Genomic DNA, 10951 nt, shown 5'->3' on the forward strand with positions numbered 1-10951 from the left:
TCTTTAAGCTCACAAAGTGTGTCTGACAGGTAAAATATCCACACACACGTTTCAAAGGCCAATTTAATGCTATTGGAACACTCTTTTCTTCACCTATTTGATCACATAAGATGTCTTCGCTCCTCAAGGTGGACAATGAAATTAAAACCAAGGTAAGGTTTGTGTTTCTGGAAAGCCCAGTTGAGGTTATACGACGTGTTGTTGCTATTGCCTGCTAGCATGTTAGCCACGTTTTGTAGCATGATATGAGAACTCAAGCTAACAGCAGCTAGCTATCTAAAAGCGGCTAACCGGCTTGTTGCCCGCCTGTTGGAATGAACTTGTCAAACCTCCTAACAGGTGTTGATACACAAAGACAATACGCTTCTTGTGTGGAAGTTAACGTTGCAGCAATGTTTGTGAAGAGGACATGCATTATATAGGCCTGAGCTCACAAGTGAGCCACTTAAACAAGCTGCCGCTCACATACCTGCGTTATGTTAACAAGGGATATAGCTTTAAATTGTAATAGTCTACTGACACACTTGCTACACCTAGACTGTGTATGGTCATAAGTAAAAAAACAGTGCATTTATTGATCATCCCAAACCTTACTTACCTATAAGTATTCATCAACAACATTAACTAAATGTATCGTATTCCCTGTGCAGTAACATTTTCTAATCATTTTAACTTTAAATTATATTAGGCTAATATTACTAATGCATTGATGTGTATGTTGCGTTTACCTGCTGTTGAAGTTTAAGGTTATGTACATTTGTGGACCCTTGTGTTGTGTTTTTGCAGGTCGATGCTTTCAGGGAACGTATTACTTCAGAAGTAAGTAGTGTCACATTAAAAAAAACACAGCAAACATACTGCCATCAAAACTATTCTGGTTTACAAGTATCTAAAATATTGCATTTCTTTTAGGCAGAAGATCTAGTTGCATGCTTTTTCCCAAAGAAGTTGCTGGAACTCGATCACTTCTTAAAGGTCAGTTGTACTGTATTTCCATTCAACTGAACACACATTGATGAGCCTTAGATCTGTGCACATCTTGGTTAGAAGTGGGAGATTTGGGGGTTTTCACTTACAAGGAATTTGCCTTGGTGTGTAACAATAAAAAACATACAACATGGCAAAAAGGGTTTTTGACTAATCAAGTAAGTAACATCAAGGTGTTTCATTAATCTCATCCAAAATGTATACAAAATCCAAGAAGCAGATATGTCATTACAAACTTGGAGAAAGACACTCATATAAAAGGTCAAAACTGAAAAAAATGGTTTGTCAAAATTATTTATCAGGCGATACATTTTTTATAGTCCTACAGTATATATTTGTATATCACCAAACCCTTGATGTTGCCAAGAGACCGATAATTATTTATAAAATAACAGCTAGTAAAATTGTTGATTTTCAGGATCCAATCATAAACATCGCTAATCTGAAGGAGATACACTCAGAAATAAACCTGACTGTGCCAGACCCCATTCTGCTCTCAAACCTCCAGGACGGATTAGAAGCTGTGAGTCTCCATTTTAGAGAATAATTAAATCCTCAATAACTAATGTGTGCATGGCAGAGGGGAGTGTGTAGCCTGATCCTGTTTGTATCTGTTTCTCAGCAAAATGCCAAAAAGAGAAAGCTTGAGGATGGAGGTGGGGAGGACAAGGGTGAGTACAAGACTATTAACTAGGTCAAATAGATTTAAAGGGAAATAATTCTACTTACTTTACTTTTTTTCTGGATCAATGGACACCATTCATTATTTTTTCTAGGATCAATAATAATAATTTAGATGTGAATAATTCTGCTGTAAATAACAGCCTTCTTATGTTTGGATATGAGTGGTGTCTTTACTTTATTAGCTCACATCAAAAGAGAAACTTTTTCTTTCTTGCAAGGAACTAAAACGCATTTTACAGTTTGTTTTTTTCTTTCGCTACGGTAACACTTCTTTGCTGATACATATACCAAATGTTCCTGCTTTCCTGTTTGAAACGTAAATATTCTCCCCTCCTTTCTCTCTTCCCTGTGTAACGCAGTGACTGGCACCAAGGTCTTTGTCATGCCTGGTGGGATGATGAAGAGCAACGGAACCCTTGTGGATCTCATTGAAAAAGTCAAACCAGAGATCAGGACACTCATAGAGAAATGTAACACAGTAAGTAATGTCTCTTATATCCTGTCCCAGGGTCATACTCCTGCGTCAGAAGCTGAATGTTAAAATACCAACAGTAAACCTACATGATATAGCTAGACATTTGTAAAACAAGTCTAAGACTAATATAAGGTTATTGATGGTGTGAAAACTATTCTGAGTTGCCAGGCTTTTCTTAATTCAAAACTTACAGTTGCTAAAGAGACTTCTAAAAGGGCAAGCTATTTGTCTAATGGCGCGTTTCCACTGCAGGCCTCGCTCGGTTTGGTTAGGCCTTATTAGGCCCGGCTCACTTTAATGCTGCGCTTCCATTACAGTTTAGGAACTGGGGTAGTTACTATAGTAACGCAGTGTAGGCGGAGCCGTGACGTCATCTTCAATGAGAGCCCCAGAAAAACAACACAGCCGTTAGCTCTTAGCACTCAGAGCTCACAGCTCTTCATATCTGTTCAGAAACTAGACAAAAGTTAAACAAGTACAAACCACAGACTGTCTGTGTCATGGCGAATACAGTCGCTGGTTTATTTATGTCTGTATAGGCCGTTGTTGTGAGTGTGGACGGTCGGAGCATATATAACGTTAGCTTAGCCAAGCTCCATTTAGAAAACACGCATTTAAAAAGGGTTTTTCGCCTGCCGTCTGTCTGCAGACTTGTCAAAGCATTAATTCATGGTTTTTACTAACCGGTATCAGTATGTTGTTACTTCGGCATCATTTAGAAACGTGTATTACAATTAAATCACGGTCAAATATGTTCATCTTGTTGTAGTTGTAGCCCCCTTGCCAGCGATTCTCTCTCTAGTTTAGCATACTCAGCCCGACTCAGCCTGGTTGTTCCTGGCCCTAGAACCACGATTTTATGGGGCACGGCTCGGCACGCTTAAAGCGAGCTACCCGCTGCAGTGGAAACGCGTCATAACTGGTTGAACAACTTGTCTAGCCTAAACGTATTCACATTCAACCTGTTAATGAAGAAAGTTATTGTTAGTATTTAGTGGCCACCGTTTCCAGACAGTTACTGCAACTGTTGTGGACATGATCAATCTACGTCTATACTTCACTGTGAGCCTTACAGATGTTGCATCTTTTTGTTCTTAGCATTTTTTTTGTTCTTCTGTAGGTCAAAATGTGGGTTCAGCTGCTAATCCCCAGAATAGAGGACGGCAACAACTTTGGAGTGTCAATCCAGGAGGAGACGGTAGCTGAACTCAGAACAGTTGAAGGGGAGGCAGCATCTTACCTTGACCAGATATCAAGGTCTTTCAAATTCCTAACCATATTGTTTGCTGGTTAATGTCAAATGACTTAGATGCTACAGTTTATTTTCCTGTGTTTGATTGTTAACTTGTTCTTTATAATTTATAATTTTTAGCAATGTTAACTGTCTTCTTTACTTCTAGATACTACATCACAAGGGCAAAGCTCGTTTCTAAAATAGCAAAATATCCACATGTGGTAAGTAAATATTTTTGTTAGCACTTTCTGTCTATGAAAAAGGGTTGATTTTGGTAGAGTTTCAACATTTTTAAACTGCATTTTCCTTTACTGTTGGTTCTCGACACTGGCATGCTGATAAAGTCACGATAAGTGTTTAATGAATCTTTTGTGCATGTGAATGCGGTTTTATTCCAGGGCGAGAGTGGCTGTCCCTCCCACAAACAATGAAAACTTCTATAGAGAGAATGTAAATACATTCAATGGCTATTACTGAAAAATTGTATAAGATAAATACATTTTTAAAAAATGGGTTTGTTACCCTGAACATAAAATATAAAGCAGTAAAGAAAACAGAAGTTGTCTGGCCCTTGTGAGATTGTGTCTAATTTAAGTGAATATGAGCATGAATATTGATATTTGGATAAACTTTATCTTTTTTATTAGGAGGACTATCGGCGCACAGTAACTGAGATCGATGAGAAGGAATACATCAGTCTGAAGATCATAGTTTCTGAGCTCAGAAATCAATATGTAAGTTATTATTTCTATTTCTCATATCCACTGAACAAAAATATAAATGCAACACTTTTGTTTTTGCTCCCATTTTTCATGAGATGAACTCAAAGATCTAAAACATTTTCTATATACACAAAATAACTATTTCTCTCAAATATTGTTCACAAATCTGAAAAAATCTGTGATAGTGAGCACTTCTCCTTTGCCGAGATAATCCATCCCACCTCACAGGTGTGGCATATCAAGATGCTGATTAGACAGCATGATTATTGCACAGGTATGCCTTAGGCTGGCCACAATAAAAGGCCACTCTGAAATGTTCAGTTTTATCACACAGCACAATGCCACAGATGTCGCAAGTTTTGAGGGAGCGTGCAATTGGCATGCTGTCAGCAGGAATGTCCACCAGAGCTGTTGCCCGTGAATTGAATGTTCATTTCTCTACCATAAGCCGTCTCCAAAGGCGTTTCAGAGAATTTGGCAGTACATCCAACCGGCCTCACAACCGCAGACCACGTGTAACCACACCAGCCCAGGACCTCCACATCCAGCATGTTCTCCTCCAAGATCGTCTGAGACCAGACAATCGGTCTGAGACAATCGGTTTGCATAACCAAAGAATTTCTGCACAAACTGTCAGAAACCGTCTCAGGGAAGCTCATCTGCATGCTCGTCGTCCTCATCAGGGTCTCGACCTGACTCCGGTTCGTCGTCGTAACCGACTTGAGTGGGCAAATGCTCACATTCGATGGCGTCTGGCACGTTGGAGAGGTGTTCTCTTCACGGATGAATCCCGGTTTTCACTGTTCAGGGCAGATGGCAGACAGCGTGTGTGGCGTCGTGTGGGTGAGCGGTTTTCTGATGTCAATGTTGTGAATCGAGTGGCCCATGGTGGTGGTGGGGTTGTGGTATGGGCAGGCGTATGTTATGGACGACGAACACAGGTGCATTTTATTGATGGCATTGTGAATGCACAGAGATACCGTGACAAGATCCTGAGGCCCATTGTTGTGCCATTCATCCACGACCATCACCTCATGTTGCAGCATGATAATGCACGGCCCCATGTTGCAAGGATCTGTACACAATTCCTGGAGGCTGAAAACATCCCAGTTCTTGCATGGCCAGCATACTCACCGGACATGTCACCCAGTGAGCATGTTTGGGATGCTCTGGATCGGCGTATACGACAGGGTGTTCCAGTTCCTGCCAATATCCAGCAACTTCGCAGCCATTGAAGAAGAGTGGACCAACATTCCACAGGCCACAATCAACAACCTGATCAACTCTATGCGAAGGAGATGTGTTGCACTACGTGAGGCAAATGGTGGTCGCACCAGATACTGACTGGTTTTCGGACCCCCCCAGACACCCCAATAAAGCAAAACTGCACGTTTCAGAGTGGCCTTTTATTGTGGCCAGCCTAAGGCACACCTGTGCAATAATCATGCTGTCTAATCAGCATCTTAATATGCCTCACCTGTGAGGTGGGATGGATTATCTCGGCAAAGGACAAGTGCTCACTATCACAGATTTTTTCAGATTTGTGAACAATATTTGAGAGAAATGGTTATTTTGTGTATATAGAAAATGTTTTAGATCTTTGAGTTCATCTCATGAAAAATGGGAGCAAAAACAAAAGTGTTGCATTTATATTTTTGTTCAGTGTAATATTTGTTTGAGTCAATGGAAGTATTTCAACAGTAAGCTGTATTTTCCACATGGTCTCTTTTATTTTCTGTGAAGGTAACGTTACACGACATGATCCTGAAGAACATAGAGAAGATCAAGAAGCCTAGAAGCAGTAATACTGAAGCGTTGTACTGATGTTCATACAGCCATCTCTGCCTCCTCCACCCTATCATGCCTGTTGAGCTGCAGTAGCCCTCGTCCGCAGGACTACAACTCAACTTTCACCGACGGTACAATCATCACCACCCAGTACAAGGACAAAGCATCCATACACGGACACATGTTTTTGTTTTAAATATAAAATATTGTTCTTGTTTGAAACCCTTTGATGGAAAATGGGGAAATAGATCATCGACAACAAAAAGCTCTATGTATTTTTTAATTTTAATTAAACATTTCGTCCTCAGCTCCATTTATATCTCTTAAAATAATTCAAAGCAAAGTGGTTTGTTTCATGTCCACTGCTTTACTGAATTGTCCTTTTTATTTAAGTCTTCTATTTGATTCTTACACCATCTTTCTTGTTGCACATCCATTATAGACTTGAGGATACGCAGCACGAAAGCTGTTTTAGTTTTTTCTCCGAATGTTATACAGTACACAGTATAATAGTAACATCTGAATACTAAGCAGGTTTTAGGTCTACATGCTTATTAGTTTTCAGTGAAAATTCCCGAATCACCAAAGCATCTCTTATGTTAAGGCATTGATGTTACTGAATAAAACCTTTTGATAAAAGAACTACGTTTGGCATTTATGTTTTTTTATATATATCCTTTTAGATATATAATGAAGATAATTTTATAGACACATGTAAAGAGGTTTTAATTAAACGTTCATACTGTAGTTATGGTTTAGGCACACAGTAAAAAAAAACATGTAGCTATGTTTTCTCTAGACCTGCAGATGTCACTGTTGCTCTCTTTGCATTAGCAGAAGACACAAAATATACAGTTTGTATCCAAGATTGAGATAATTTTATATTGTGCAATTTTCTTTGCAATAAATGCACATTTATCTAAATGAAAACGTTTATATTGTTAAATGCCTTGACATTTGGATGTAAAGCTATCTGTTGATTATAAATGCTCGGAGTTCGGGTCAATATTCTGTTGAAAAAAAGTTCCATCACATCCTGAATAATTGTTGAATGCAGTATCTTAAGAAGAAGCTGTAATAATACATCCATTAAAATGAAGGCACTAAAGCAAAGGACTCTTAGTGGTAAAGATTCAAACACTGCCTTATCATTTAAAAGTCAACTGATGTAAACAGGGTAGTGTTGCTCAATGTTTCTGACGCAGTTGTAGTGCCTGTCCCCCCTCTGTCTGTTTTACCCTCCCACAATCTAGCCTGCTCTAGAGCGTCACCATATAGATATGGCTTCATGTGATAAGCAGCGGAAACACTTAAGAGGGACCGCAGAGATAAGAGAAAACACACTTGGGATTTGCAGTTGGGAAATATCACTATCCACAATGATTATGTCACCAAAAGATTTCTCACTTTGACCCTGTCTACGGTATTGTGCACAGCTAAATTAAACCACATTGGCATAACATAGCATAGCAGACTAAATCTTACAATTTTGAAAATGACAATATATAACTTTGGTATTTTAAGAAATGTACATGATAGGAAATAATGTAATACTTGTTTTATCATTACTTCAATTACTTAAATTGACATCTAATTGCCCTCAGTTTATAATATTATATGCACACTTCCAGAGGTTCGTCTTTCTCTGCAATCCTGTTGATCTCACGTACATCCTTTAATAGCCCGAACGTGTTTCTTTTAGAGCCTGAAAAAACACACTGTTACGTATTCTGCCCCTTGACCCTCCATGTCCCACCCGAGAGCGCATGGCTGTGGTGAAAGGCTGTGTCACTATGTGGGACTGCCGAGTGAAGGGAACATGCTCTGGTTAATATGTAATGGTTGTTCCTGAAAGAGAATTAATCAGTAGGCTATTAGTCTGAGACATTCGGAGAAATCCAATTGGGGAGCCCAGCAATTGTAAAATAAGCACAATTCTTTATAGGAAACAAATGGTTATAGAACAGTTGTTAAAACATAATGTATTGATCATTTTGCTGATGAAGCACTTTTGTTTTCTGAATTTCCAACTACGTTTGTATAAAAAATCTCTAGACTATCCAATAAAAGAGCCTCCAGTGTAGAGCCCTTTTCAGGGAGAAAAGACAGTTGACCAGACCTTGAAGGCCGAATTTAAACAAAAATGAAACATCATTTTATTTCACTTTACTGTCTGCATCTAAATTGTTGAGCCTGTTAGCCTAGCTTAGCATAGAGATTCGAAACATGGGGGGAAAACTATATTGGCTTTATTCAGAAGTGAAAAAATCAGCCAACCAGCACCTTTTGAAGTTCAATTATAATACATATTTCATCTTCTTTGCTTAATCTACTAAAACCAAGAGTAAAAGGTAATTTGAGGTTTCACCATGAGGTTGATAACCAACTAGCGTATTACCAAAAAATGGCATGGACTGACGAAAATAAGAGATTTATATATAGTGATGCAAACAGGTATGGTGAGAAAAAAGAGAACTATTCGAAACAGCGTAATATACCATCTGACAAAGGCCTGTGCTATAATGCTTAAATTAACTGGCTATTCTTTATAATATACTCAGATCAATAGGAGACAGAGATATTAAGTTATAAATCAAGGGTTTTTATTATTATTTACAGCAGGGGTGGAGAACATTTTTCTTTTAAATTTTTACAACATCCTGCGAGGGCCGTACAAATGATTGAACTCAACCTCTGCTTAAAAAAACTAAAATCACAGCCCTTTCATTTGACCTTTCTTTCATGCTGTGCAAAGAAAAAGCAACCTCTTAATCCAGATATTTTACCATGATTCGCGCATGCATGCATGTGCACGGTTGTGGCATGACCACCAAAACAGAAAGATATGGACACAAGATGTGTGCAAATGTATTTAGTTTCCTGTCCATGTGGACATGATTTATCCTAACCTCCTCTAGGGGGGGTCCGGGGGCATGCTCCCCCGGGAAGATTTATTTTTTAAATATTGAAGTTAAAAGCATCAATCTGGTGCTCTTTGAGAGCAACATTATGAGATCTATGGATACATCTCAACACCCATGAAACAGAAATGTAAGCAGATTCTTCTTTTTGGATATTTTCCAAATCACTCCCCTTTTAAAGGTGGGGTAGGTAAATTTGAGAAACCGGCTCGAGATCGCTAGAATTTGAAAATACACAACCGGAGAAAATCTGCCCCTCCTCCAACACACACATGACCAATGAGGGCACGAGATAAGTTTGTGCCCCGATGGAAGGCTGACAGGCAGGTTGGCCATCCAATCGATTGGTTGTACTTTTTACAGTATTACGGCTTCTACAGAGGCAATTTTTTTATGGATTTTTTGTCAAAGCACTTCAGATATTCATTGCTATCGGGATGTTAAGAGCATTCCATGGAATATAACAAAAAGTGTATCTCGAGCCGGTTTCTGAAACGTACCTACCCCACCTTTAAACTCTATTCTTGTTATTTTTAACAACTTTTTTGTTACTGTCATATAGTATTTTATACCTGTTTTTCATTTAGTCTCTAATGTCTCATTAATAACTATAATGATCATATCAAGGTGTGCCTTAACCTCACTGAGCTTTGGTTATTTGAGCCTTTCAGGAGAGAGCTCTCCTCCGCCTGGTTGTAGAAAAGCTCTTTAAATTCGTTAGCATAGCTAGCTAACCAGATGCTAATAACAACAGATCGCTAGTGATGGCAGTTTGACACTGAAGCTTCGAACGGAGCTTCAACCCTGGACTTCCTATTCCATAGTAGCAGTGCTTCGAAGCTTGCTTCAAATCACGTGACATATGACGTTCGAAGCAGCAACTGCTTCAAATCACGTGACATGTGACGTCCGAAGCAGCAACTGTTTCATTTCCTGAATGAATCACTTGACTGGTTCGCGGTCCATTCACGCGATTCAATGCACTGCCTCGTCTCGATTCTGACAGGTGACAGGTTGAAACAGTTTCAAATGTGAGCGCTTCAACACTTTATAACCGCTCTAAACAATGCGCAATGTGTGGGTTGTTGTCGTAGTTTGCGTTGTTGCTGTTGAGTTGTTGGTATTGCATTTGAATTGTAGTATCATTATAGAGCAAGCCATTTCGAAACACTTCGTGGAGAAATTGTGAACAAAAAGACAATTATCAGTAATATAAAAACAGTTCAATATTTCAAGGAATATATAGCCCAGTGGGTAGAGCCGGCGGCCCGAATGCGGCGATGTCCTCGCGCAGCTGGTTCAAAGCCTGGAATAGATGTATTTTAATCATTGCTTTTCAACTTTAATAACTGATAAAAGGCCCTCTCCTCCCAAACAAATGTCCAGCACTCTCTAGTCTCTTCTCAATAACCCAATACACACAATTATCAATCTTTATTTGCAAATAGAACATGATATTCAGTCTTAGTGTGTGTGTGCATCGAATATTTTTCAAGGCAAAGATACGTTAAACCCACTGCAGCCTTGCACTTCGCCAGGAGAGGTCGCTGTAACTGAAGCTTCGAGAAATGAACCTATTTCCGACACAATTGTCCAAGTGGTTCGATGCTTCATTCAAAGCTTCATTTTGCCATCACTACAGATCGCCACTGTGCTTACAACTAAAGACACAGCCACGCAAACACTGTGGTGTGTACGGCTCCTTATGGGTACTGCAATATTTGAGGAGCTGGAGTGGCGTTCCGGTGCTCTCCGTCAGCACTCTCGTCCAGTGCTTCCCAAACGGTGTGCCGCGGCACACTGGTGTACCGTGAAGCAAGTCCGGGTGTGCCGTGGGATTTTGTGACAACCATACGTTATTATTGCAATATACAACTACACAGAAATAATATTTTTTTTATTTACTATATCAGTACTTTGTAGGTTTATATGTACGTAATCTGCGCGATTTGCGCGTCCACATCTCCACGTGCAGTGCTGCATAAACATGGCTGAGTCAGCAATAACTTTTGAGGGGTGGAGGTATGCCCATTATTTTGAGTTCGTCCGAAGAATAGACAGGAATGTGACGGTGAGGTGCAAACTGTGTCCAGGCCAGAAGCTGTTATCCACTGCTGGAAACACCACGTCAAACCTCAAC

The 10951-nt window shown here is 39.5% G+C and overlaps 1 protein-coding gene across 2 annotated transcripts; it reads left to right on the forward strand.

The window, feature by feature from the left end:
• The first annotated feature begins 4 nt into the window (after positions 1-4).
• psme3 (proteasome activator subunit 3) lies at positions 5-6532 on the forward strand. Of its 2 annotated transcripts, none has more exons than XM_034108020.1 (10): positions 5-152; positions 787-819; positions 913-975; positions 1406-1510; positions 1610-1658; positions 2031-2149; positions 3267-3403; positions 3547-3601; positions 4028-4114; positions 5846-6532. In XM_034108020.1, the coding sequence occupies exons 1-10, from the start codon at positions 111-113 to the stop codon at positions 5924-5926; spliced, it is 771 nt and encodes a 256-aa protein (XP_033963911.1). In that variant the 5' UTR covers positions 5-110; the 3' UTR covers positions 5927-6532. The 2 variants fall into 2 exon arrangements, with proteins under 2 accessions (XP_033963911.1, XP_033963912.1); XM_034108021.1 differs by lacking the exon at positions 5846-6532 and adding an exon at positions 3779-3830 and having other exon boundaries at positions 4028-4112.
• The last annotated feature ends 4419 nt before the right edge of the window (positions 6533-10951 follow it).

Source organism: Pseudochaenichthys georgianus, chromosome 19, assembly GCF_902827115.2.
Source record: "Pseudochaenichthys georgianus chromosome 19, fPseGeo1.2, whole genome shotgun sequence".
NCBI classification, from domain to species: domain Eukaryota; kingdom Metazoa; phylum Chordata; class Actinopteri; order Perciformes; family Channichthyidae; genus Pseudochaenichthys; species Pseudochaenichthys georgianus.